General features: G+C 36.6%; 2 protein-coding genes and 1 non-coding gene across 3 annotated transcripts; all 3 read left to right on the top strand.

Annotated features, from left to right (window-relative positions):
• The first annotated feature begins 6,934 nt into the window (after positions 1-6,934).
• On the top strand, positions 6,935-7,867 carry LOC103672252 (olfactory receptor 4C16-like). Its single transcript, XM_008700920.1, has one exon. It carries the CDS (start codon positions 6,935-6,937, stop codon positions 7,865-7,867), a length of 933 nt encoding a protein of 310 aa, XP_008699142.1.
• Positions 7,868-10,211: 2,344 nt separating this feature from the next.
• Positions 10,212-10,336, top strand: LOC121104876. Its single transcript, XR_005837250.1, has one exon. It is a non-coding gene; the product is annotated as a small nucleolar RNA SNORA18 (small nucleolar RNA).
• Positions 10,337-20,981: 10,645 nt separating this feature from the next.
• On the top strand, positions 20,982-22,054 carry LOC103672361 (olfactory receptor 4P4-like). Its single transcript, XM_008701066.2, has one exon. The coding sequence runs from the start codon at positions 21,022-21,024 to the stop codon at positions 21,967-21,969; it is 948 nt and encodes a 315-aa protein (XP_008699288.1). The 5' UTR covers positions 20,982-21,021; the 3' UTR covers positions 21,970-22,054.
• Positions 22,055-27,979: the final 5,925 nt, after the last annotated feature.

Raw genomic sequence — 27,979 nt, forward strand, 5'->3', positions numbered from 1 at the left:
AAAACCAACCAACACATATATATATACATATATATATATATATATATATATATATGATAAAGATATTTATATATATATCATATCATATATATATATGATAAAGATATTTATATACATATCATATCATATATATATGATAAAGATATTTTATTTTTAGGAAGCAAGATAGTTATACATTCAAAATTCAGGATATTTGTTACCTTTAGGTTTAAGCAGGGGACAAGATAGGGAATAGTTAAAATGGATTTAATTACTGGAAATATTTTAGTTCTTGGGATAGAGTTAAGTTTAAAAGTATTCATTATATTATTTAAATGAATGCAAAAAAACAGTAAATGAATAAAATAAAAGATGATAAAATAGTTGGAAATGGGTGGATTCTATAGCTGAAATTTAATGGTAAGAATGGGTTTCTTCTGCTTATCTGCTGGCTCCGCTTCTTTTGGCGTTTGGTTCAATTTTAAATCAGGTTCTCTCCATTTACGGCAAGATCACAGGCAAGAGTTCTGGATCTCTACTCCAGAAACTCTATTAGGAAAATAATAATGACTTTTTTTAAGAGTCCAAACAAAAGTTTTGAGTTTCCATCTCATTTGCTGATAGACCCCTGACCTAATCATTACAACTGGGGGAAATGCTTTCTGTTTGACCACACAGGAGTCATATTCCCACCCTTGGGGTATAAAGCTACTCATAACTCATATTGAAAATGGAGAATTTGTGGGTCCTCAGAGGAAAATCAAGGTTCATTCAAAGAAGGAAGACAAACTCCTTTCAGGCAAAAGCGGTTGGGTTTCACTAAGACGGTTTTTATAGCTGATCTTCAGCATCTTCAGGAGTCAGGCAAGGTGTACCTGCTGAAGTGTTAGATATGTTTCATCAAACCAGCAAATGTCCACCAAAGGTCCTCTCTAGTGATGCTACATTCTACACCACTTCATGGAAACTATCACACTGTATTATGAAGACAACCTGACATTTTCAAGGTCCTATTTGATGGTTAGTGGGATTCAGTGTCTCAGTGCCATTGACACTAAGTGCTACTGAGGCACATCACTGGAGGGACTCCTAGACGATTATTAGTTGTCTCCCAAGACCTGAACTCTCTTCAATCTGCTGTCTTTGTAAATTAGTAGTTTTAGAGTAGTCCAGAAAGAATCTCTTCAACTTATTTCATCTACCATCATGGGGGGTAATTATTCAGAAGTACTTATAAATTATCACTTAAATATTTTTTCAATTTGGTGTACTTGGTTAATTCATTCATTCACTTCGTAACCAATAGATAATTTAGTGCATGATAAACTGTTTATCAATGCTTACTAGTAGATATGGTGGAGAATAAGATAGTGGTGATCCCCACTCTCAATGAGCATTTAAAGTTCATAGAACTTGTGAAGAATTTGAGGAATAAAGTCTGAATTCTTGGTTTCTGGTTCTCATGCTAAATTTTCTTATTTTTAATTTCTCAGTAACTGATCATTTCAGTTGGAATTTGTATGCATCTGAGTTTTAGGCACTAGTATTCAGGTGGTCTCCTTATGCAGAAAATTCCTTCCTTCCTGAAACTCTACTCCTTTGGGTTCCAAATCACTGTCCTCTTGTGATTTTACTCACGATTCTTTGAACATGCTTCTTAAAAATCTTCAAGTAGCCTTTAAAGGTTGATGTAACCCTGCATTTTGTTGTTGGCTTACTTCTTCACGCTATCTATCTGATTTTTTGGAGGGGGTATGTGGAGCGACCTCACCCAATTTCTTGATTTTAACTATCATTTACAAATAGTAATATCAAAATCTAGTTCTACAGTCCTAACTTGAAATTCACACTTAAAAAAAATCCAAGTGCCCACTCAACATTTCACTCATATATTCTATGGCTACCTACCTGTGTTTCAAGCTATTCACATTGCTTTACTATGAATTCTAAACTCCTCAACATGAGATACCATTGCTAGCCATTGGAAGTTTCCTTCATCATTACTTTCTAGTACTTCCTGGTTTCAGTTTAGGCTGGTGTCAGGAAAAAGTGTGGAATGAGGAAGAACTATGAGAAAAGAGAATCATTAATACAGATCTTCGCACTCAACTTACTAAATGTGCAAACTGACAAGCTGCTTAACTTTCGTGAGTTTTAGTTTTTTGTTTTTCCTTTTTGTTTCATATGAAATGTGATTGTTAATACTTACTTCATGGAATAGTTACATAAATGAAAAAATATAAGTTATATAAAGTGATAAAGAGATAGTATATAAAAGGCATTTAATAAACATTTGGTGAGATGAAATTATTTCAATAAAATGAATTCCTTAACAAGTGTCTTTTTACTTATATTAGTTAATGAAACAAATGGAAATGAATTTGAAATAATATGGGATATCTGTTCAGTATATGTACTAATCCTCAGATCAATTGTTACAAATCTCTGGTTCTTTAGTGGGGCTTGGCTGTAGCACACAGAATAAAACCTCTGGTTATAGGACACTGCACTGCTTTCCTTGGATTATACTTGTGAATAAATTACAAGAGCTAGAGCAGCTTGTCTCCCAAAGCACAGAAAATCAACTTAGGGCACTGAGTTGGATCAGAGTAGTTTCTTGGACAACCACATCCTCCTTTTGCCAAGGACACTGTTTTTTCTTCTTCCTGTTCTCTAGCATCATTCATTTGTTTTTTCCTTTGTTCCCTTGTGTCTTTGGTCAGGCTGAGACACCTAAAACCACAAAACCCTTGTCTGTATTTGGTACTTGACTTTGAAGAGGGTTAACCTATTCTACTATGGGCTAAATGGATGAACCAAAAGTTAAATGTATTACAACATCTGGGATATTTCTGATTACAAAAGAAGGGTCAACTTTAGGGAATAGTATTCTCTTGGGTGCTAATATTTTATATCATTATGTTTAAAAATTCCCTCTGGGATACAGAAAGGACTTTTTTTTTTTTTTTTTTTTTTTGGTGTTCTACGGAAAGGCTGCTTTCAAAAAGGGATGGAAATATTCGGCACTAATTTACCGGGTTCTAACAGGTAAGTGACAGATTGCTTACACCTTTGTACTCAGAAAGGTGTCGTTATAGAATAATCCAACATACTTAAAAATATATTTCCATATGTTTTATGACTATTGTTCCCACTTCCTCTGAGAAGGGAACAGAAAAAAAAAAGAATAATTTTTTGCAAGAGTTTATTGTTAATATAGAAAAGAAGTAAGATGAAATATAAGCTTTGGAAAAAAATAATCTTTTGAACTCAACAAGTATTTTATAAGTACCGGGTATGTGAAAGTCTTTGTGTGGCTTTCCATTGTTGTGCAGGGATAGAAAGATGAATTTCACGTTGTAAGGTTTATTATAGTTTCTTGAGGTAGCAGAATGTGGAAAGGCTCACGAATTCTTTTCATGTAAGGTAGCTGAGGAACATAAGTCCTCAGTATGGATATTAAAAGTCAGAAGCGCTTATGCCTGGTGAGAATTTGGAGAAAAGGTCAATTGAGGCAGTGACCTTGACAGATTCTGGAGAATGCCAGCTTTCCCATCTCCAAGTGAAAGTTTTAAATAGAAAGTTGTGGAGTACCTGGGTGGCTCCACCTGTTGAACAGCTGACTGTTGATTTTAGCTCTGGTCATGATCTCGGGGTCCTTGATTGAGAGCGACGTCCAGCTCTACACTCAGTAGGGAGTTTGCTTGAGAGTCTTCCTCTCCCCTACCCCTCATCCCCACATTCTCTCTCTTTCTCTCTCTCTCTCTAAAATAAATAAATAAGTCTAAAAAAATAAATAGAACGTTGTACATCACAGTATGGAATTATTGTTCTTTATATGTTTCCAAAATAATATGATAAGAATTTAATCTGCAGTTGACACACATTGGAGATTTAGTCTGAGAGCTGAATAACTACTTCTCATGGAAAGTTCAGAGGAAACATGGCAATGTGGAGGCAACACGATATCATGAAAATGAAAGATAATGTGTCATATATGTGGGAGGCTTTCTTTTTTTAAATGTTTTATTAATATGTTCAATTAGCCAACATATAGTACATCCCTCATTTTTAACGTAGTGTTCAACGATTCATTCGTTAGGTTTAACCCGGTGCTCATCATCACCTGTGCCCTCCTCAATAGCCATCACCTGGTTACCCCCATCATCCCACCACCCTCCCTTCTGTAACCCTCAGTTTGTTTCCTTAAGGGATATAGAATCTGGGGATAGCTCGTTAACCTTCCCACAGAGAATGGTGGATTTTGCATAGAATTCAGTGTAGTGATAATCCCAAAGATAGAAGTCTAGTGTAACCAAATCATGGAGGGTTGAGGTGTTGAAAAAACCCTTAAGGAAAACAGTAGTTTTCCCCGTGGCCGCTGCAGTAAAACAGATTCATAGGATGGAATGTTCCACCTGACACTCTATATCCCACCCTCATCTATTCTCCACTTTTTTTTTCCTGTGTGCTTTTCTTTCAAATCTTCTCTGCTACTTCCAAACCCAACACATAGTTTGTTTGTTACTGTGCTGACAAATACAGCCATTCCAAAGTTAGCTAAATTTGCTAGGAAAGTCGAGCTAAGTACAATACTTATTAAAAGATGGGCCGTTTTACTAGTGCTACTTGTCTCCAGATCATTGCAACTCATTTTTGCATCAGGTTCCTTGGAGAACCAGATGAAAAGTGTTAACATGTCTTTGGAAAAAATAGACGTGTGGTGCTCCACAAAGATATTGACAAAAACACGCTTCAGTTGCAGGAAGATAAGAAAAAATGTCAAGGCCCTCCTTGCACTCTTTATGGATTAAAGATTCATGTAGAAAATGCTAATGTTTAAGATGATCATTTTTACGGGCGTCAGAGTCCCCAAATCTTACATGGCTGTGTGATGTTCTCCAGAATACACCATCTTCTACTCCATGTTTACTACATTGTTTAAAATTGATGTCAGCTTACTTCCTGGATTTATAAATTGGGAGAATATTTTTCTGTCTGCCATACATAATAGATAGAAGTCCACAGTAGATTAATGATGTGACTGTGTTCCCTAATCAGAATATTACTAAAACCATCAGATAAATATATTTTAAGAGGTAATTGAGAAAATTTAATTAAAAAATTCTAAGTACCTACATGGTACAAAGCATCAAGGTTGGAACTATGGAGAACAAAATCCTGAGAATAAATAGTTTTCAAAGATTCTTATTCCAAGAAAGAAGCTAAAGAAAGCACTCACGTGATTAAATTTAAGCATGGTATGTCATGTTATAAGGAAAGCTATAAAGGATGCCATTGGTGAACAGGAGTGAGAATTTGTTTTATCACAGAGTAATTGCTGAAGACCTCCAGAGAAGAGTTCTTGGAATTTGGGTCCTGAAGTTTTGAGATAATTAAAGTAGGTAGAAATGAAATGACATTCCAGGAAGGAAGGAGATTATTGATTGAACTGTTGTTTAAATATCTGGTAAGTCTTCCATTTTATATTTAAATACATCACATTTCAGTTTATATTTTTACTTGCATGTAGTGTCCCTTTCAACGCCACTTTTACAAGAAAGATCAAGAGAAAAGATTTTGTTCTTGGAAGTGAGGTCAGTGGTAATCTTTTTTTTCCAAATTCAAAAAGAGAAATCTTCATTTGAAAGGAGTGAAATTTCAGGGGCGCCTGGGTGGCACAGCGGTTAAGCGTCTGCCTTCGGCTCAGGGCGTGATCCCAGCGTTCTGGGATCGAGCCCCACATCAGGCTCCTCCGCTATGAGCCTGCTTCTTCCTCTCCCACTCCCCCTGCTTGTGTTCCCTCTCTTGCTGGCTGTCTCTATCTCTGTTGAATAAATAAATAAAATCTTTAAAAAAAAAAAAAAAAGAAAGGAGTGAAATTTCAAAGGTGAGTGATCATTGACTTTGCCAGGATAGAAAACAAATTCAATGCAGTCTATTCTGACTATTTACTATTCGTCTTGTCTATAACTGTTATCTACCACACTCCTCTGAATCTTTCGTCTGTTACAAGGATGTGGGATTTTCACTACCTGGATAATACGAACTCTGGTGGAGATTATAGTCGTGATTTGGTCCTGCATGAACTGCCTGGTCACATGTCCCTAAATGACCTCAAATCCAAAGTGCTTACTCTAAAATTTGGATTACTGAAAGCATGAGCTATTGAGTAATAACATCCCCTATAATTTATATGTAACCTCAGGGATTTTGGGTCCACTAAGGATTGCTTTCCAGAAATGGGAGGGAGAAAATTAGAAATGTAAATATTTGAGATATTATCAACTATCAAAGAGCATTCATTCACTTATATGCATTAGTGAATGTCAAATACTAAATATCATAAGGACATTTCAAGATAATAGCATATTATTTAGAAGCTATAAGTATTTCCTGTTCCACTTTTCAAGCTGTAATATCTGGGAGCAAATGTTTAGTGAAAGAGGGCATGAAGAAGACATTGTTTATGGGGTGAAAGTGGGGTGTGATTTTATATTTATATCATGAACCTCCAAAGGCAATCAACATATCCAAAATGCCAAATGATACACCACAACACATGGGTTTGAAGATTTATTAAATATGCAAAAATAATGACATTAATAATAGGATGTAGTCGTATCTTTTAACTTTATATTCATTGAATTGACAAATTTAATCAGAATCATTTAAATGCTCCAAGATTTTATCTGTAGCATATTCTAGGAAGATAGATATAACCTTCACAAGTTTGTTGAGACTCATAATGACCTTATGAAGTGACCATTATAAATGGAGGAACAAACTATTGAGGTGACTTGTAGGAGGAAACTACCCCTAAAATATTCATGATTAGGAATATTTATTTTTCTTAAAATAATCCATAAAATCACACATCACACCATGAATTAATTCCTTTATTTTTTTGCAGATCAACAAATTCACACTCTGGCTTCTCCTCGCTCATGAAATCATGCAGCTGAATAATAATGTGACTGAGTTCATTCTGCTTGGGTTGACCCAAGATCCTGTTAGAAAGAAAATTGTGTTTGTCATTTTCTTGCTTTTCTATCTAGGGACGTTGTTGGGTAACTTTCTGATTATTACCACAATCAAGACCAGCCGGACACTCGGGAGTCCAATGTACTTCTTCCTTTTCCACCTATCCTTATCGGACACCTGCTTCTGTACTTCCATAGCCCCTAGAATGATTGTGGATGCCCTTTTGAAGAAGACCACTATCTCTTTCAGTGAGTGCATGATACAAGTCTTTTCGTTCCATTTCTTTGGCTGCCTGGAGATTTTCATCCTTATCCTCATGGCCGCTGACCGCTATGTGGCCATCTGTAAGCCCCTGCACTACACAACCATCATGAGTCGACGGGTCTGTGCTTTGCTGGTGGCTATGGCCTGGGTGGGGTCCTGTGTGCACTCTTTAGCTCAGATTTTTCTTGCCTTGAGTTTACCCTTCTGTGGTCCCAATGTGATTGATCACTATTTTTGTGACCTGCAGCCCTTGTTGAAACTTGCCTGTGCAGACACCTATGTGATCAATCTCCTGTTGGTGTCCAATAGTGGGGCCATTTGTACAGTGAGTTTTGTCATGCTGATGTGCTCCTATGTTATCATCTTGTATTCTCTGAGAAACCACAGTGCTGAAGGGAGGAGAAAAGCCCTCTCCACCTGCATCTCCCATATCGTTGTGGTCATCTTTTTCTTTGGTCCTTGCATATTTATATACACACGCCCTGCAACCACCTTCCCCATGGATAAGATGATAGCTGTGTTTTATACACTTGGAACACCTTTGATCAATCCTCTGATTTATACATTGAGGAATGCAGAAGTGAAAAATGCCATGAGGAAGTTATGGAGGAAGAAGTTGATCTCAGATGACAAAAGATGAATGGGAGTTTCATTTTTTTTCATAGTTTGTTTTTGTCTAGACATCCATTAAGAATGTTATCTTTTTATTATGGTGTTAACATAATCAGGGGACATGAGAATTCATTCTTTGAAGAATGAACACATACACTGGTTAGTATTGAGTCAGTGTCATGTACAGGAAGAGACAGCATCAGGTACAAACAGCCATGTCAAGACACATGCCTTAGTGTGTTCACTAAGTTCACTGTTGTGACTCTGCAGCTCTTTCCTGCCTAGCATCACTGTGGTTGTGATCTAGTGATTTCCCTGCCCGTATTCATTTTGACTTCAGGTGTTCTCTGTTTAGAGTTATACTTTCATACGCTTATATCCACAGCCTGGCAGGCTTTTCCTCCTTCAAATAACTTCCTTGTATTAGACACTTCAGTCACATCATGTCTGATCATGGACCTTCAACTTGGTTGTTCTTCTTGGTTGACTGAGCAGAAAGCACCAGATTCAAATAATTGCACAATCTTCATGTTTTAATGGACAATCTGAAAGCTAGGTAATTTCCCTTCTATTTCTTGGGGGTTATACTTCAATTTCTTCTCATATTTATTTAAATCCTTCTAGAAGAGTGGCAGAACGTAGTGTGAATATTCACCTTTCCGAAGGAATTTTTTTACCTTAGGAAGGTTTTGATAGTTGGGGTTGTACTCATATTATTCTTTTCATAAAAACTACTTTTTGCTTCTACAATGATCACTTCTAATTTGGGGGAAGCATTAAGTTTTTTATTGGGTCATACAAATTATAATAATTTGTTTATACTATTGGGTTATTATGATTATAGCATAGATGGCCCAAATTAATAAGGGCTAGAAGTAAAGCATACAAGCAACCAATGGTTGAAAAGGGAATTTGAATGTAATAACGGATTAAGATCATGAAAACTCAGAGGAGTCTTTTTAGGCTTTGAAACAGAAATAGTTACACTGCAGGTATGAATGATCTTGGTGAGCTTTAATATAATTTAGAAAAGAAGGTAACTTGAGAGAGACCGAAATATTTGGATAAAAACTGTATTATGCAATGGAGAGGGATAGTATCTTTTGTCACCATCCACCAACATTGCAGTATTGAGTTACATGATCCCTAAGAATTTTTCAATTTCAATCTATTTTTGTATTTGCATTTTTATCCATATAGAATATTTAACATGAGCATTTTTATTTTGAACAATTTTTGTTTATAAATTACTAAATTATGTTTAAATTACTAAGTTTGTATTAACTTTATCGTACTAGGAACATTAGAACATCCTAGCTTGAGGGGCACCTGGCTGGCTCAGTCAGTAGAGCGTGTGACTCTTGATCTCAGGGTCATGAGTTTATGTCCCATGTTAGGGGACATGTGTAGAGCCTACTTAAAATAAAAATTAAAAAAGGAAAAAAGAACTTCTTAGCTTGAAAAAACAAAACTAAACAAAAGGAAAACAATCATCTCTTTCTCTGTGTGGGAATGGAATCCCGTGAATTCCACAATGAATACTAGTGACATATATACATAATTTTTTTTTCAGATTCAGAATTTATCCATCTCAAGCAGTTTATCATTGATCATAGCTGCTGATTTTCCTCTTGCAAGGGTCACACTTTAGTAGATCTTAGTTGGCAGAGTTTTAGTTGAAGTCCTCTTCTATTTCAAGACAAGGCATATATGAAAAGGGGAGTACGTTGGATCTAATTTAGGTACTGCCCCAAGACACTCTATTCAAAATGTCTTCTGGACATGCTTCTGATATGGAGTTCCCATGGCTGCTGTTACCATGTCTCTTGCCAACAGAGATCATGATCTAATTGCGGTTCAGAATTTTGTGATAAAGGCAGTGGAAATGCAAAGCTGATGGAATGTGCAACCTCACCAGGATTTTTTTTTTTTTTGATGTCACTGTTTTGATAGGGAAAGAGTAGGACTCTGACATCTAAAGTAGACACATTTGTGTGGTGAAGAGGTAGAGCTATGAACTCAGAGATGATCTTGCATCCTCTTGGTTGTCATAAGTAGCTCCCTCTCCCTTGAAAGAGGGCAGCAACAGTCTTCCCTTGCCTAGACACTTGTGATTACCTCATTTGAGCAAGTATTCAGACAATGTTATTTGGTTTTCTCCTGAGATTCCTCCCATACCCTTCATTGCTTCCAAACATCTAACTAGGTTCAAATCACAGGGAAGACCAAGCAAGAAAGTCCAGTCTTGCTCTAGGACGATATGTCATACATGAGAGAATTGAAGGATTCTATGGTCACCATGTACAAGTGTGACCTAGGGGAACATTTAATGATGGGGGTGTTTTCACAGTGTGTTGAAGTAGAAGTTTGGAGTTGAGGTCTATCCTGATCGGCTTGTTCTGCAGACCCACATCATTGGAGATGCCTCATCGAATGTGTTGTTTGCTTTACTCACAGAACTATTTGTTAGGTCTGTGGAAAGAACTGTAAGAGAGAGCTGCCAAAAGTATGAAAGACCCGATAGTCCTTTTTTTTTTAATCTTAGGTATGGGCATATCCTCAAAGTCTGTATTATTCTTGGGCATGCTAGTATAGGGGTGAATATGCTTTAAACTCTGTTCACATTCAGAGGGCCTTAAAGTGAATTGTTTGAAGAGATTAGATCCCAAAGTTTCTAGGTAATAAAGTATCCCATCAGGAAGTCATCAGTGTGTCCATATTCACATAAAATATTCAGAGAAAATAAGCCCAACTGAAAGAATCAAAGCTTGACATGACAACTGAGGATCGACCATAGGGTATATATGTATGTATATATGTATGTATGTATTATTTTTTATTTTTATGCTTCTTAGCATTCTTAGAAACATGTTTTTTTTTAAAGATTTTATTTATTTATTTGACAGAGAGAGAGAGACAGACAGTGAGAGAGGGAACACAAGCAGGGGGAGTGGGAGAGGAAGAAGCAAGCTCTCAGCGGAGGAGCCTGATGTGGGGCTTGATCCCAGAACACTGGGAACATGCCCGGAGCTGAAGGCAGATGCTTAACGACTGAGCCACCCAGGAGCCCCCAGAAATATCTTTAATACAAGTGATCTTAAGCACTTCTCCACATGCATTGCAGGATATTATAATTTCCATTTATTGATAATACACTGTTCTCAATGCATCTTTGCAAGTTATAATTTTTTAATGGCAATCGTACTACAATATGTTAATGTATCAGATCAACATGTTGTATACCATAAATTTGCACAAGACATTTTAATTAAAAAAAAAACAGATGTTCTTTTTAAAGGGGCTATCCTGAAGATAAATTTTAATTCAAACTTTGGAGGAACTAAGGCAACATTGGTGAGTAGTGAAAAACAATAACATGTGAGATTCCCTAAGTAAAAATTTACTGACTTTAAAATTTTTACCTACTGTTGCTTGTAATAACAATAATAAAAAATAATAACAACAAATAATAATGTAATAACAATAATAAAAACCAATAACAACAAAAGTTTAAGATTAAAAAAATGCGCATCTCTGAACATGAAGACATGAAGCACTTACCTAGGACTTGAAATTTGATGTTAGGAGTTGATTTGTGTCCCGCAAGAAAAGAATATGTTGGACTCTTAATCCCCAGTACCTCAAAATGTGACCCTATTTAGGCATAGTATAAGTGCCTGACAATTGCCTTATTTTTTTTTTCTGTAAAATTTTACTTATTAACGAGAGAGAGAGTTCACAAGTAGGGCAGTAGCAGGCAGAGGGAGGGGGTGAAGCAGACTTCCCTCTGAGCAGGGAGCCTGTTGGAGAGCTGGATTCCAGGATCCTGGGATCATGACCTGAAGACACTTTACTAAGTGAGACAACCCAGGAGACTTGGCTTTTTTTTATCATAATGTTAAGTACTAACATTAAGCTTTGATGGCTGGGGCATCCATTTCAAAGACATCTCATACGCAGTGAATATAATGCCAAGTACACAACTAGGTGAGGGGCCAAGCTGCCCCACCAGTGAAGTCCCCCTTTTGGAAAGTCCTGGGTGACCCCTAACTGACCATTTGAGTGACTTTGTTTTTGTTCCTGTACTTTATGTTTTAAATTCACCAGTGGTGAACCCCCAAATTCTGGGTACCCTACTCTTGACCCCAATAAAGGCAAAACCTCTGATTGGTGAGCTCTTTCTGTCTCTCCCTGTTACTGTGTACCTGTGACCAAACTGTGGCCCCAGACCTGTGATGTACCCTCTGTGACTTGTGAGTAATAAACTTTGTTTTTTTCAAAGTCCCTTCATTGTTGTTTCAACTGAGAAAAAGAGGAGAAATTGGAAAAGAACACGGGCCACTATCTGGAGTCTCAGAATTGCAATTTGGGGAGCACAGATTTTGGTGGAACCGGGAAAAGTGTCCAGCTCATGTGGGAAAGCAAGGGGTTTTCAAGAAAAAGAAGAAAGGAGTAATCACATGATTTAGCTAAAGAAGAGAGAGGAAAACAAACAAACAAACTTCATTTGGTAGTGACAGATGGAGCTGCTTTTGATTACTATCTTCTTTCTTCTTTTTCTTTCTTTCTTTTCTTTTCTTTTCTTTTCTTTTCTTTTCTTTTCTTTTCTTTTCTTTTTTTTCTTTTCGTTTCTTTTCTTTTTTCTGTCTTAAGAGAGAGACAGTGCAGGGAGGTGAGGAGGGTCAGAGAAAGAGGGAGAGAGAGAGAGTCCCAAACAGGCTCCACACCCAACACAGGGCTGGATCTCACAACCCTGAGATCATGACCCAAGCTGAAATCAAGAGTCTGACACCTAACCCACGGAGCCACCCAGGCACCCTGCTTTTAATTACTATCTAATTGATTATTCTACTGATGGTGTCAAACAAAACTATCCCTGGTATGCAGTAGTTAACTTTTCTGTCCTCATAGAGTTCTTATCAATAGTTTTATGGTCCTAATGACAGTTGTTCCTTTGGATTTTATGAACAATTGCTTGTAAAAACAATTAGTTTATTCATTAGAAAGGAAAATAGGCTTCAAGATGGGGTCCCTTGTCTCCAGAAATTTCCTAGCTGGCATTTTTGGGGAAGGGGGAGAGAGCTCCCAGAGGTTTTGCATGTGGCCCCTCTGTCTTCAGAGCCAGGGATGGTGCATTTTATTCTAATTGTACTTTGAATCTCTCTTGCTTACTCTTCTGTTACCAGTCAGTAAACATTCTCTTCTTTTAAAGAGCTTGTGGGATTAGATAGGATTGAAACATATAAATCAAAGTCAACATACCAGTAACCTTAATTACATTGTTGAAATCCCTTTAGACATGTAATTCTACATGTAATGGTTAACATGTGCTATATTATCATATCTCCAGTCCCCGGGGCTAGGGCAGGAAATCCTGAGGGACATTTTGGAACTGTGTCTACCACAGTGTAAAAGGAGTTTTGAAAAATCATAGCTTTAAGTCAAAAACCGGAGAATGCACAACTCAGTATTTCTAAAATGAGGACAGTGCTATCTCTGTGAACTATGCCCCTTTTGCCTCTTCTTTCACATGTTATGCATGTGGGTGGAAAATAGGACATTCCCTTAGGCGTGAGTCGAGTCTTGGAGGAAATATAAGTAACATTTTATATTAACTTAATCCCTGAATCCCACTAAATATATGATCTTCATCAAGTCTCTCACACGATCAGTTCAGCTGTAACAAGTGGTCTACGTGCATGAACACGTCAATGCCATGGATGACGGCCCAGAGCGTGGAACTTATATTTCAGTGTCACAGAGTTTTGTGCTGTGAGCTGTTGTCTTACTTTGTCCTGAGTGTCAATGAATTCGGTCTAAAGATTGTGATCTGAATGCTTTGTCCTGGAGATATTGCCAAGTTTCTTTGTAAATTGTGTCAGAATGTTTCTAATAGTAATAGTGAATAATAGCAATATTACTAATTGTGATAATAATAGTAACTATGTATTACTGATGTATGATAAAATAGTTGTACTATAGGGGAAGAATCTAAGTTCCAATGAGATAAGTGTGTAACCCAAAGTCACAGAGCCTGTGGAAGGTACACCTGGGATTCAAACTCAGACCCTCTGGCTTCAACGTCTGAGGTGGTGAACATGAGATCATGCTGGACATCTGGCAAATGCATCGCACATAAAATTGTCTCTTATTCTCAATCCTGAAGATGCAGATCTAATTAGGTTTGACGCTGTGGCCATGGTGTGTCCTTCAGCCATCGTCCTCTGTCCTTTCACATGCACACACGTGTGCGCACACAGGGAAATAATCAGTCCTCCTTGCAGTGTTTCTGACATCAAAAGCACAAAAATTCAATTGGTTAGGCAGTGAAACAGAATTATAAGTGTATTTCAATAAAACATGAAAAATATATCCTTTAAATTTTGTGTTACTTTGCCATCATCAAATAATCAAAACTATAAAAATTATCTTATTCATTTATTTTCTTGGTGCAGTTGAGGTTCTACTAACAGTGGACTGTATAAGTTGGAAAGTAAAAGTATGTATCCTAAGTACACAATTCAAAATCTCAGTGTAATTTTGAAATATGTACATTATTTTATTATTTTAATAAAAATTCAGATACACTTACTAAGTGCTTACTGTGTGTTGTGTGTGGAAGTGCTGGTCACAGTCATTGTAGGGTCAGTAAAGCATCTTAGCACGATCAAACTCTACTATACTAGTTACTAGCTGCCTAGTCTTGTCGATGATCTCTTTGTGACTCTGGGGATATTAATAATATCATCTCATAGGTTCATTATGTGCATTAAATTTTTAAAATCCCGTTAACGTCCTTAGTACAATTACTAGCACATTGTAATGAGTTTTCAGTTACTGCTATTACCCTTGCCATCATCAAAATTTAAATTATTAAATACATTTTGAGGAAGAATCGACCCTATTTTCATTGAGTTAATAGTTTATTGAGGAGATGAGAGAAGAACACCAATATTTAAAGAATACACACAAAACCCCCCAAACAAAACGAGAAAAACTTCAACTACCTATGAAAGGGGAGTCAAATGATCTGGTGAAATTAGGTATTGGGTGTGTAATGGGATGACTTGGGGCATGGAATTGGGTTTTAGAAACGGGTTATAATGAGGATAAGCTTTGTGGGAATGGGGCCATTTAAGTTTGACCTTGATTATTTTAAGAAAAAGCTGGATACCTTCAATATTAATAAATAATTATTCTAGATAATGGAAGCAGTGGAATACACTTAGTAAATATAATGGATGCTTTAGTGTTTATTCCTTGTGTAGAAAGGAATAAGGCAACTTTAAAAACTTTTTGATCACTGGCCATACAACCTACATTTGATGTTTAACATCATATATTTGAACCAATCTTAAAAAAAGAAAAAAAAAACTATTTTAAAAAGCACATCTGAAAAACCAAAGCAATAGCAAATTAAAATTACCAGAGTTTAGTTTTACTAGCCTTGTCCAAGAATTCCCACGGGGATTGCCAATGACAGGTAGAGTTCTCACATGTGTCCAGTGCTTTTAAATACTCTCCCTGCCTGTTCCCCTGCAGCTTTTCCAAGAGTCCCCAACCCTGTGTATTTAGGAAAGGAAAATTTGAAACTCATTACTGCACCAAAGGGGAAAAAAGGCAAGACAGAAAGACCCAGATGTACTTGAGATTTTCCTTCCTATTTTATGATATATTTCTCATTCCTGTTCTGAGTATTCATAGTTCGTTTTTAAGATCTATTGATTTTATTATTTTTTAATTTTTTGTAGTTTCAAGTTTTTATTTATATTCCAGTTAATTAACATATAGTGTAATATTAGTTTTAGGAGTAGAATTCAGTGATTCATTACATTTAAATATAATTTGAACACTACCTATAAAGTATGCGACATTTTTCATTCCTTTTTTTGTCCTAAGAGATCTATTTATCATTTGATTTTGAAGATTTTTTTTTTCATTTGTTGTCATGAGTTCAAGAAGACAAGGATATCCATTTAAGTATTAAATGGAATTGGCTGATACTGAACATGTGAGTTTTTTCTTTTTCCTTTTCCATCTTTTCTTTATTCTCGCCTTTCCTATTTTTGCATGCCTCAGCCTATATCATCTCTTTCAGCAGCTGTAGAACCATCTATCTTTATTCACTTGTTTTCTGAGGCAATTTTTTTTGAATGAATCATATTCTAGAAATAGATCTTCTTGGCAATGATTTCTTTTATAACCTCTCAGGCTTGTAATTCATGTAACAGGTTGGCATTTTAATAGTTTACAGAACATCTTTAAGAGGTCTATTGTAATAAAAAATGAAAAATGGAAACGTTATTTTGAAATCCTGGTTTCAAACTTGGGACTGCTTAGCTGCCAGGTCAGGAGGCTAAGAGAAATTGTGGAATGCTGTGTACGCTTCTTTGGACAGAAAAGCAATGATAAAAAAAAAACAATAAAAGTTTGGACAAAAACAAATAATTGAGTAAGATCAGCAATAAAGAGAATAAAGTGAGTAAGAAAATGATGGAAAGTTAATTGATAATTTTGATAAACTGATAAATGAGTTAGTAAATCACTTGATTAAAAAATAATAGTTCTTTGCAGCTGGAAGGATCCATGAAAACCACAATTCCTTACTTTCTTAAGACAAAATAGATACCCAAAGAATTTGAGGAACTTCTTCCTAAATCCCATAATCAGGGAGTGGCAGATCAGGACAAGACCCTCCCTTTCTTGCCTCACTGTGCCGTAGGTCTGTCATACTGAGCAAGAACCCCTGATATTTGACATGAATGGAGCCAGTATGGAAGACGATTTCAGTGACCACAGTTAGAGAAGTTCAAATTGCATAATTGATGACTATTTCTTTAACAAAGATAGATCAGATGTATATTAAAATTTTAAAAAACCTGCAGGGAACTAGAAAATGGCCTAAGTAAGATAGAAGGATAAAATAATTATTTTCCTGAAGTGTTTGACTCACTTATTCTAAATAATTAGAGAGAGAGTATCTTTTGCAGGGTATTGAAGGTCTTCGTGAATAAATTTTTACTTTGATTTCAGTTCTTCCGTCTGTGAAATGGGAAATCCCGTGACCTACCCCAAGTCTTGGTCATTAGTTTGGGATTTTCAGTAGTGGTTAGTTGTCAAAATACTTTTATAACTTCTATAGAAACCTATATTCAATGGCACGTTAAACTCATTGAGAAAATTTATTCCGAGAGCTCCCTTTGTCCTCTGAACTATGAAGCATTTAATAGAATATTAGTCATTTTTAAATTAATAACTAGAGTTCATAGTTAGTGAATTCTAAGAATGTAATATATGCACATATCTGTAGCTAAATATTTTATATGACTATTTTAATTCGATTCCCACAAGAATCTTGTGTGATAGGTACTATTATCACTGTTTTAGTAGTTAGTGATAAAGAAGTTGTTTACCGAATTCCAGAAAAATTTCACTTTTTATTCTGCTTCATTTCATTTCTTATATATTGTCTTCTTCTGAAACCATACTATAAAGTGATGAGTTTTAAAACTAACTTTAATTACAGAAGTAATAATGAAATATAATCTCTTTAATAAAGGCATTAAAACATCGAATAACACCAAAATTCCCTTTGGCCATCACCTCCTTTATTTCTGAGAAGTAAATTTTTCCTTCCATACTTTTTTCTATTAATTTATAAGCACAGCGGTTCTCACAGAAGCTTCATGGTATTCTGTGGCTGTGGTTTTTTTTTTCACATGCATGTTATCATATGGTGATTATTTTTGTGCACTTTACTAAGTTTTCCACACTAAAGTATGTCTTAGTGATTTGTGTCATGGTAGATGTGTCCTAGGGATCGAACATTTAAATTTGTCTAGTTTTCCGTAATGAGAACATACCACCCCTTATTTCCTATCTATTGTCAAGTTTTAGATCCACTTCTATTTTCCAAATTTGAATGAATCTGTGAAGAATATCCTCTTGTATGCTTTCTGGGATAGTTTTGCTGGGTCACTCATCAAAATTTTGATGGATAGCCTTCTTTTATTTTTATTTTAATTTATTTATTTTTAAAAATACTTTATTTTTTTGAGAGACAGACAGTGAGTGGGAGAGAGCTCAAGCCAGGGGGGGAGGCAGGGGGAGAAGCAGACTTCCTGCTGAACAGGGAGCTGGACATGGGGCCTAATCGCAGGACTGTGGGATCATGAGCTGACTTGAAAGCAGACACTCAATGTACTGAGCCACCCAGGCGCCCAATGGACAGAATTTTAAATTTTAGTTTTATGAAGTTGTTGAGTGGGAAAATAGTATCTCATTCTTGTTGAATCTGCATTTCCCTGAATCTAATGAGGTTGAATAGTTTTATATATGCTTTTGTGCAGTTGTGATTTCCTTTCTGTGTCTTGCCTTGTCAAATACCTTGCTTTTTTAGAAAATTGGGCTATTTCTCTTTATGTGATTGATTATGTGATTTATAAATATTTTCTCCCATTTGCCACTTTTAAAAATATTTGATTTATATGAAGTAGTGTCATATAGAAAGTTTTAAAATAGATTTTATATATTTTTTGAATTTGCTTTTTGTGCTTTGCTTAAAAAAATGTTCCTGCATCAGATATAAACCCATTCTAATTATTTCTCAATTTTTTTTTTACTTTTGTTGGCTATATTTGTATCTTTCGCCCACCTGTATTTTAATTTTTTTATGCCTTGTAATGTATATTGTTTTCAGAAAGAGATTCAAATTCTTAACATCAGTTACTAAAATTCACATCAATTTGAATTCCCTGGAGTTCATATCAACATGAAATTTCAACTTAAATATGGAATAAATTTCAATATGTATGTGCTTATTTATTGACTGTCCAAAGCCAGCAATCTGTCTTTATCTACAACTTTGTTTTTAATATTTATTTATTTTTGAGAGAGAGAGAGTGACAGCAAGAGCAAGAGGGGCAGAGGAAGAGGGAGAGAGAATCTCAAGCCGCATCTGCACTGAGCATGGAGCCCAACACTGGGCTTGATCTAACAACCCTGAGATCATGACATGAGCCAAAACTAAGAGTCAGATGCTTAACCTACTGAGCCACGGGGGCACCCCTACCTACAACTTCTAATTGCCATAGCTTGATAATATACTTCAATTCTGGAAGATATGTCTATTCTTTGTTCTTCTGTTGAAAAAGTTAGCTTAACTATTCTGCATTTTAATTCTTTCTGAATTTTGAAATCAGCTTTCCATGAAAAAGTTTGTCAGAATTTTTAATTATTGAATGTATTGATTAATTTGGGAAGAATGGACATCTTTCTTATAGTCATCCTCCCTAACCATAAACATGGTATACTCTTTTAACTTGTTACAATCTTTTTATATCTTTTAATACAATTTTATATTCAATGAGTGAATTCTATTTTTAAGGACAGAATAGATAACTCACAGATAAAATAATCGGTTCTGAACCATTTATTTTAAACAAATGACACCATAGCCCAGAATCATTACTATGATTTTGCTTGTGTGAAGGTGCTATTTTCAGAGATTTTTGCAAGAAATGAGGCCACAGGATGTTAATTTGGGGTTCATGGATGGAATTCAACCCAAAAGTCCATAAACTCCCTACAATCCCATTAAAAATCTCTTTGTATAGCCAATGTGCATTCTTCTAAAATAATCTCCTAGGAACTCACATTATAAAAGTAAAAAACATTGTTCAGTTGTGGTTATAATCCTTCAAAATAGGCTGACACATTTATCAGTGTGTACAGTTTATGTTTGTACAACTGGGCTCTGAGTTTAGCAGTTTTGTGATGCCTTTTTTGCCAAAACGAAGTAAAAGATATAGTTTCATATTTTGCACCAAAGCAAAATATTAAATATTTTGTCCTTTTCAATTAAATTAATTTAATTAACTAATTAAATTTAATTAATTAAAATATTTCAGGACTGGGACCCATGAGCCTGGAATGAGCCTGTTAAGGAGAGAAAGTGGCTCAATTCAAAGAAATACCAGGTGGTAAAAAGATCTAGTGAAAAAGAATCTCTGGTGCAATTTGCCCCTCCAAGGATGCTGTCCTACTGGGAAGAGCCAGAAAACTCCTGGGTTAGGCTGGAACGTGAACTGGGGAATGAGGTCAATTACAGGAAGCCACAAATGGACTCCAATCCCATACAGTAGAGCAACCCATTTTCCCTAAGATCTGATCATTGCTCAATGTTCATGGAAAGGTGCTAAAAACACTTTCTGAAATTGTCACCTAGAGAGCTAATATTTAAAGTTATTAGCTGGGGCGCCTGGGTGGCACAGCGGTTGAGCATCTGCCTTCGGCTCAGGGCGTGATCCCGGCATTATGGGATCGAGCCCCACATCAGGCTCCTCCACTATGAGCCTGCTTCTTCCTCTCCCACTCCCCCTGCTTGTGTTCCCTCTCTCGCTGGCTGTCTCTTTCTGTCAAATAAATAAATAAAATCTTTAAAAAAAAAATAAAATAAAGTTATGAGCTCACTGATGTCTAAAGACGTTACTGAACTTTCAGGATTCAGCACAGATTCAGTCACTGGGAAGGACTGCGAATAACACTGCCCTTGAAGAACAGATAACCTCAGTGCTGTTTGTACAAACCAGAGATTCAAAAATCACTCGTAAGGTATACTACTGAAATTGCATCTCAAAATTGACCTAAAAAAGAACATTTCATCTTCTAAATTAGTCATCCTGTTGTTCACAGTAAGTGTGAGACTTTGGGATTTGTGATATTTTAAATTAATTATTTGTGCAATTATTGTTAGTATATGTCTACTCTAATGAACTGTATCTACTTGTGGGTAGAGAATGTGTGTATTTTGTACACTGCTGTCTGTATCCTTAGCACTAATTATGATGTTTGTATCATAAAAAACAATCAACATATATTTATTGAGTAAATGAATGACTTTTAAAATAAAACAAAAGTTTTAAAAGTTGAGTGTTTTTCCATGGGCCCCCTGGGTGGCACAGTTGTTAGGCATCTGCCTTCGGCTCGGAGTGTGATCCCAGCGTTCTGGGATCGAGCCCCACATCAGGCTCCTCCGCTAGGAGCCTGCTTCTTCCTCTCCCACTCCCCCTGCTTGTGTTTCCTCTCTCACTGGCTGTCTCTCTCTGTCAGATAAATACATAAATAAAATCCTTAAAAAAAAAAAAAGTTGAGTGTTTCCAGTCCATTAACTTTCTCCCCTACATGATCAAATCCACAGAAGCAATGGGACATGAAAACATCACAGAGTTTATCCTCCTGGGACTCTTCAGTGATGAGGATGCAAAGGTTGCCTGCTTTGTGGTGTTCTCACTTTGCTACATCGTGACTCTCTCAGGAAACCTGTTCATCCTCCTCACCATCAGGGGCAGCCGTCTCCGTGAACAGCCCATGTACTTTTTCCTGAGCTACCTGTCTTTCATGGATGTCTGCTTCACTTCCACGGTGGTCCCCAGACTGATCACAGACCTACTGGCCCAGAAGAAGACCATCTCCTACAACAGCTGCATAGCCCAGTTGTTTTCTGCCCACTTCTTTGGTACCACTGAGATGTTCATCTTGGTGGCCATGGCTTATGACCGTTACGCAGCCATCTGCAGACCCCTTCACTATATGGTCATCATGAGCAGACAGGTGTGCTATGTCCTTCTGATGGCCTCGATTCTCGGAGCATTTATCCATTCAATCCTTCAGGTATTGATTATCATTGAACTTCCCTTCTGTGGCCCCAATCAGATAGATCACTATTTATGTGATATTTTCCCCTTGCTGAAGCTGGCCTGCACGGATACTAGGCTGTTGGTTATTGTGATTATTACCACCACAGGAATGATATCCATTTTGACCTTTGTTGCCTTGGTAATTTCTTACATCATCATCCTGTCCACCCTGAGGACCCGGTCGTCCCAGGGCTGCCGCAAAGCCCTCTCCACCTGCGGCTCACACATCACTGTCGTGTTCATGTTCTTCCTGCCCCTCATCTTCACGTATGTCCCCACGGCTGATTCCGTCAGTAATGACAAAGTTTTTGCCCTATTTTACACCATGATTGCCCCCATGTTCAACCCTTTCATCTACACGCTGAGAAACACAGACATGAAGAATGCCATGAGGAAAATGTGGTGCCGGGAGACACGGTCTGAAGGAAAATGAAGTCTTGAGTTCAAACCCTTGGTTGGATCTCCTTCAATCCACAGAATCCTAATGTCAACAAGTACAGCAAGTACAGAGAGGTGGTGTGCTGCCATCAAAAGTTGCAAGACTCGAAGGGAAAAGGCCCCTCAGCTACCCTCTTTCTGTTATTTTAGTTTTCTGACCCTGTATAAGGGGAACAAATCACATGACCTCCAGGTCCCATCCAGCTTTGACATTGTGGAACTTATGTTTGGCATTCTGGAACATTCTGTCCTTCCTGATCCTAGACATGGTGGACATTACAGCACTTTTATCAGGACACACTGCAAAGATTTCATGGTTTGACAGTTCTGCCCTCCTTTAGGAAACAGATTCTTGATTAAGACACCTCTCACAGAGAGGTGTCCATTTTTTAGTGGTGTCCATTGCAATAAAATAAGGAAGGCTTGCCTGAAATTTTACAAGTGTTGTTGTATATTTTAACTCTTTTTACATAAACAGTGCTTCTAAAATAATGTAATGTAATGTAATGTAATAACACTATCACAGTGTCCTTATGTACGTTATTATAATTAATTCTTAGTACCCTATTGATGGTATATTAGAGGAATTAGAAGTTTCAAATTAGACAATGAACATCACTTTCAATTCTTTAAATGTAATTCCATGGTGTATTTATAACCTCATTTTAAAAAATCCCTCATGAGTATACAAATTGATGCTTTTTGTAAATGTGCAATGTGGAAAATCTCCCATTCTGTAAAGGATCCTGTCTTTAAGAAGCCACATAGCTTAGGGTGCCTGAGTGGCTCAGCTGGTTAAGGAATTAAGCATCTGACTTTGGATCAGGTCCTGATCTCAAGGTCCTGGTATTGAGCCTGTGACCTACTCCCCACTCAGTGGGAGTCTGCTTATCCCTATTCCTCTCCCTTTCCCCCTCTCCATGCTCCTGTTCTCTCTTTCTCTCTCTGAAATAAATAAATAAAATCTTACAAGAAAAAAAAATACCATATAGCTGAATAGATGGACGTCTAAATGCAGGGGTGTATTTTGTTAATCCTCACTGCTCTTTAAGCAAACAGCGTATTTTGACTTTTTTCCCCCCACCATTTAAGCTATGCAAAACTGTCTCAGTTCTACCCAGACAGACCCTTATAATAGAGGCACAGACCTGAGAGGCACAGACTTGTTATTTTCTGGTGCTCCATCCTCTTCAATGCAGTCCTTAGGAAGAGATTGAATTATATTTACTTGAAATATTATTGTCCTTTGTGCAACAGAAATCTGTTTTGGTTTTGTTCTGTTTTGGAGTATAGTTGATACACAATGTAGTTTTAGTTTCAGATGTACAGCCTAGCGATTCCACAGATCTCTGTGTCTTGCTGTGCTCACCACAAGCGTGGCTACCATCTGTCCCCAGGCACTGCTATCGTAATACCGTAGACTATACTCACTATGCTATGTCTTTTCTTCCAGTGACTTATTCGTTCCGTAACTGGAAGACTGTGTCTTCCACTTCCCTTCACCCATTTGCCCACCCCCCCCCCGCCCCACCTTCCCGCTGGCACCCACTGGTTTGTTCTCTGTATTTATGGGTCTGCAGGAATCTGGTTTTAAGGCGAGGAGTTCATTTACAGAAATTAGCCATGTTTGATCATGATTTCAATAATAGTTTTCTCTTCCCAAAAGACCCTGACATGTGTACTGCCTGCAAATTAGGGAACTTAGAATATAAAGGGAGGCAGAAAAATAATGAGGTGCATTGAAAAGGAGGTAAGAAAGACAGTAGCAGATTAAGTCGGGATTTTGTTTTGATGTTGATGTCCTGGTGATTATGTCCTGGTGGGATTCTCCAATTCAGAAAGCTGAAGGCGAACAGAAATGTCTACAGTTGCGTGGGCTGGTGCCTAATTCTGGTGTTTAATAAGCCTGTTATTGATTCATATATCAGCTACATTCTCTGGAAGTGAAATGATTTTCTTCTTGTAACCAATCTGCTGTTTGGTTTTACCCCAAAGAAGACAGGTCTTTCAGAAGTCCATGTGAACCTGGCTCTTATGTATCTTTTGTTAACATCCTTCTTCTAATTTATCAACAAAGGAGGGTTGGAAAGGAACCTACCCAAGAATAATAAGTATGTCCTTCCTTTCCCATGTGTTATCTATGGATGAAATAGTGAATGGGGTGTTGGCTCCATGCTTAGCTATTTGGTATTGGTTCTTTACGTATACAAGCAAGGTTATGTGCTATTCCTCATGTCCATTCCCTCTTGCTCAGCCTTTCCTACTGCTCCTTTCAAGGTAGCTTACCCTAAACATAATGGAGGTTTTATTAACTCAAGAATATGCTTCAGTCTTCATGTCTACACTTTGGCCATGCTATTCTTGGATCATTTCACTCAATTATGCTGTGTAACAAGCCATTGCAATATTTGTAGCTTATACAATAAGCATTTCATTTTTGCTTATTTGTCTTTGCGAAAGGTGGGTTTCAGCTGATCCAGGGCAGGATCAGGTATACTTCAGGCTGCTCTCTTTCCCTCAGGCATAAAACAGAAATGGTATCTTAGTCTTTGTTGAAATTGAAAGCTTATTCTGGACAAGTGATGTTTGACATTACCATTGACAGTTATGAAAGTTTGGCATTGTCTCTCTCTCTTTATACTCTGGGGCACTTGGCTGTCGATTTTTTAATACTAAAATATAAAATAAAGGCTATTTTGAAGATTTGAATAAAGTGATGAAGGTGCATTATACTCAAAACAAAAATGGTCAGTATGGAAGCTATGGATATATTGAAACACTGTCAAAATGAGGCTTTCCCACTGAGTTGTTATAAACATGGCGAAATTCTAGAGACTCTGACATGTGACAAATGTTTTTCTCCTGGATATGTTTGAATGAAAAAGGGGATGACGTATGGAGGAACATGAAATCTATTCTCACATATTAAACTGAGCAGTGCAAGAGAACACATTTAAAAATGTCCCTGCTTCTCCCAGGGACAGCAGTATAACCACTGGTTGGAAGACAGAGGGAGACACATTTTTGTTGTTTTCCACTGTGAAAGGAACTAGTTTATCCATCTGGAAAATGAGAAGGGTGCCATTTATTTTCATCAATGAAGGCTCTACTCAGAGTCCTATCTGTCATCTTGTAACAGCAAGGTTGTAAAACTACAAAAACTGTAAACTCCAGGCCCCAGTCCTGTGATCATATGTCCATGAAAGAAGAGGTATAAACCAGACTCACCCTTAATGAAACTGGGGAGAGTCTAGGTTCTAATGAAAGAAATGATCTCTTTCCAGGGAACCAAGAGTAGACTCTCTGAGCTCCTCTGATTGGGATTGACCCTGAGGACCTTTTGTGAACAGGAATAAATGTATAGTCATTGGTAGGAGCGTGAATATATTTCAGATATCCTGCTCCTTGGTCTTTGAGAGTAATAAATCTGTCAGCTTTTACCTTCTCAGGAATGTTAGAACTTCAGTAGAACTAACATCTCCTGGTAGTCAAGATTTATGTGCAAATCATACAGGAAAGAGTATTGTGGAGGAAAGTTACAAATGGATAATACTTATTTCTTCTTGTTCATTCTTCAAGAGTGTAGATTGGCCTCTATCACACCACGATTATTTCAGGGCAGTGGTGATTTCTCAAAAACAAAAGCTTCATGGCCTCTCAAGTCAAACTTTAGGGATTATAGAACTTCACTTTTACCACCTTCTGTTCATGTGGTAAAAGGTTACATGTGAGATGTGTCACAAGTTTAGCCCAGACAAAAGCAAGGAGAGATAGAGTCCACTGTTTTTTTTGTTTGGTTTGGTTTTTACTGAGATGGCATTAGCATATAACATTATTAGTGGTTTCAGGTGTACAATCTCATGATTCAAATGTGTGTATATTTCAAATGGATCACCTCAATAAATCTAGTTAACATCCACCACCACACAGAGTTATAATTTTTTCTTGTGGTGAAAAATTTCAAGAGCTACTCTTTGTGATTTTCAAATACAGATTTTAGCGTTATTAACTACAGACAGTATGTTGTATTTTAATCATAATAGAGATCCAAAGTCATTATTATATACCAATTTTAATACATATTTATAAATCTATTATTCATGGGAAATCAATTTTCAATAATACTTGTTCTATGGCCTTTTATTCTGCATAAATAACCACAAGATTTAACATTTATCTGTTTTTAACAGCTTTATTGAGATATACTCCACATAGGAATTTAGTGGGGGCTTAGAGATATGGGTAAGGTTTTTTTTAGTAATACAATTCTTTTTGTGAGATAAATTTTACATACAATGAAATGCAGACCTTTTAAGTGTATGGTTTGTTGAGTTTTGATAAATGTATATACTCACATAGTAATTAACAAATTCAAGATCTGGAACGCTTTCATTAACCCAGATAGTTCTGTCATGCTCCCTTTCAGTTAATTCCCTCAGATGCAACTATTGTCCTGATTTGTATCATTCTGTTTTAGTGTTGTCTATTTCATAACTTCACGTAAATTGAATCACAGCATTTACTCATAGTGCATGGTCTCTTTGTTCCAGGATTTGTCATATTGACATGTATAACATTAGACTGTTTCTCTTTGCTGAAGATTATTCTGCCTGTCCTACCAACTTCAAGTGCAGTGTATTTGTATTTAATGTAATTGTTAAATTTTGGAGAATAAGTTCATTTTATTGTTGTTAACTTTTTTGTCCCCTTTGTAGCTTATTTTATTTCTTTTCTATATTCTTTTGAGCTAATGGATTAGATGGTTTTTCTCTATTATTCAATTTTCTCCTTCAGCCTCACTCATCATCAGGGAAATGCAAGTCAAAATAATAATAAGCTCTCAATTCACCTCTGTTAGACTGACTATTATGGAGAAGACAAGAGATAAGAAATGTTGGTGAGAATGTGGGATAAAGGGACCCCATGTATACCATCGATTTGTATGTAAATTGGTACAGTTATTATTTTGAAGAGTATAGAGGTTCCTCAAAAAATGAAAAGTAGAACTACCATTCATCAATCCTACTGTTGGGTATATATTCAAAGGAAAGGAAATCATGATTGTGAAGGGCTATCTCATTCCTAGGTTCATTGAATCATTATTCACCATAGCCAAAGTGTGGATACAACCTCATCCCTGACTGATGGATCAATATACAAAATGTGAGATATATATTATTAAGACTTTAAAAAGAGGAAAATTATGCCACTTGCAATAACATAGTTGGAGCTGGGGGACTTTATGTTAAGTGGAACAAGCAAGACACAAAGAGAAATATTGCATGATTTCACTTATAAGTGGAAGTGATATAGTTCAATTCACAGAAGCAGAGAGTAGAATGGTGGTTGCCAGGGGACAGGGGTTGGGGGAAATGGAGAGATGTTCCATGGGTGCAAGATTTCAGTTACATAGAATGAATAAATTCTAGAAATCTAATATATCAGGGTCACTATAGTTAACAACACCACAATGTATACATGAAATTGCAAAAAGGATAGATCTTTAATTAACTGTTTTTGCACACACACACAAACACACACGCTGGAAACTATATACAGAAGAGAGATGTGCTAATTAGTTAGATTGTGGCGACGTTTTCACATTGTCTGTATATCAAAAAATCAGTTGGTACAACTGAAATGTACATAATTTTTGTACATTAACATGCCATCTTTGGGACACTAGTGCAGTCACTAAGCTTCATAACATCCCCAAAGCAAAAAGTAGTGAGAACACTGAAAACATGATATTTAAATGGATTTATTTTAAAATAATCTTTGACAGGAGGAAACTATTGGTATTGAAAAGTTTTTCCAGGTAAATAATGGGGAACAGCATTAAAAAAGGAATGGAATCTTGTCACAGTTACTAAGGATGTGGTACAATTGACTACACTGAAATAATTTATTTTCTTTGAAGTTTTTATTAAAATTCCATTTAGTTAACATTCAGTGTGGTGTACAATTTAGTTATTCAACACTTACATACCACACCCAGTGCTCAT

This window comes from Ursus maritimus, unplaced genomic scaffold (genome assembly GCF_017311325.1).
Source record: "Ursus maritimus isolate PB19 unplaced genomic scaffold, ASM1731132v1 scaffold_23, whole genome shotgun sequence".
NCBI classification, from domain to species: Eukaryota; Metazoa; Chordata; class Mammalia; order Carnivora; family Ursidae; genus Ursus; species Ursus maritimus.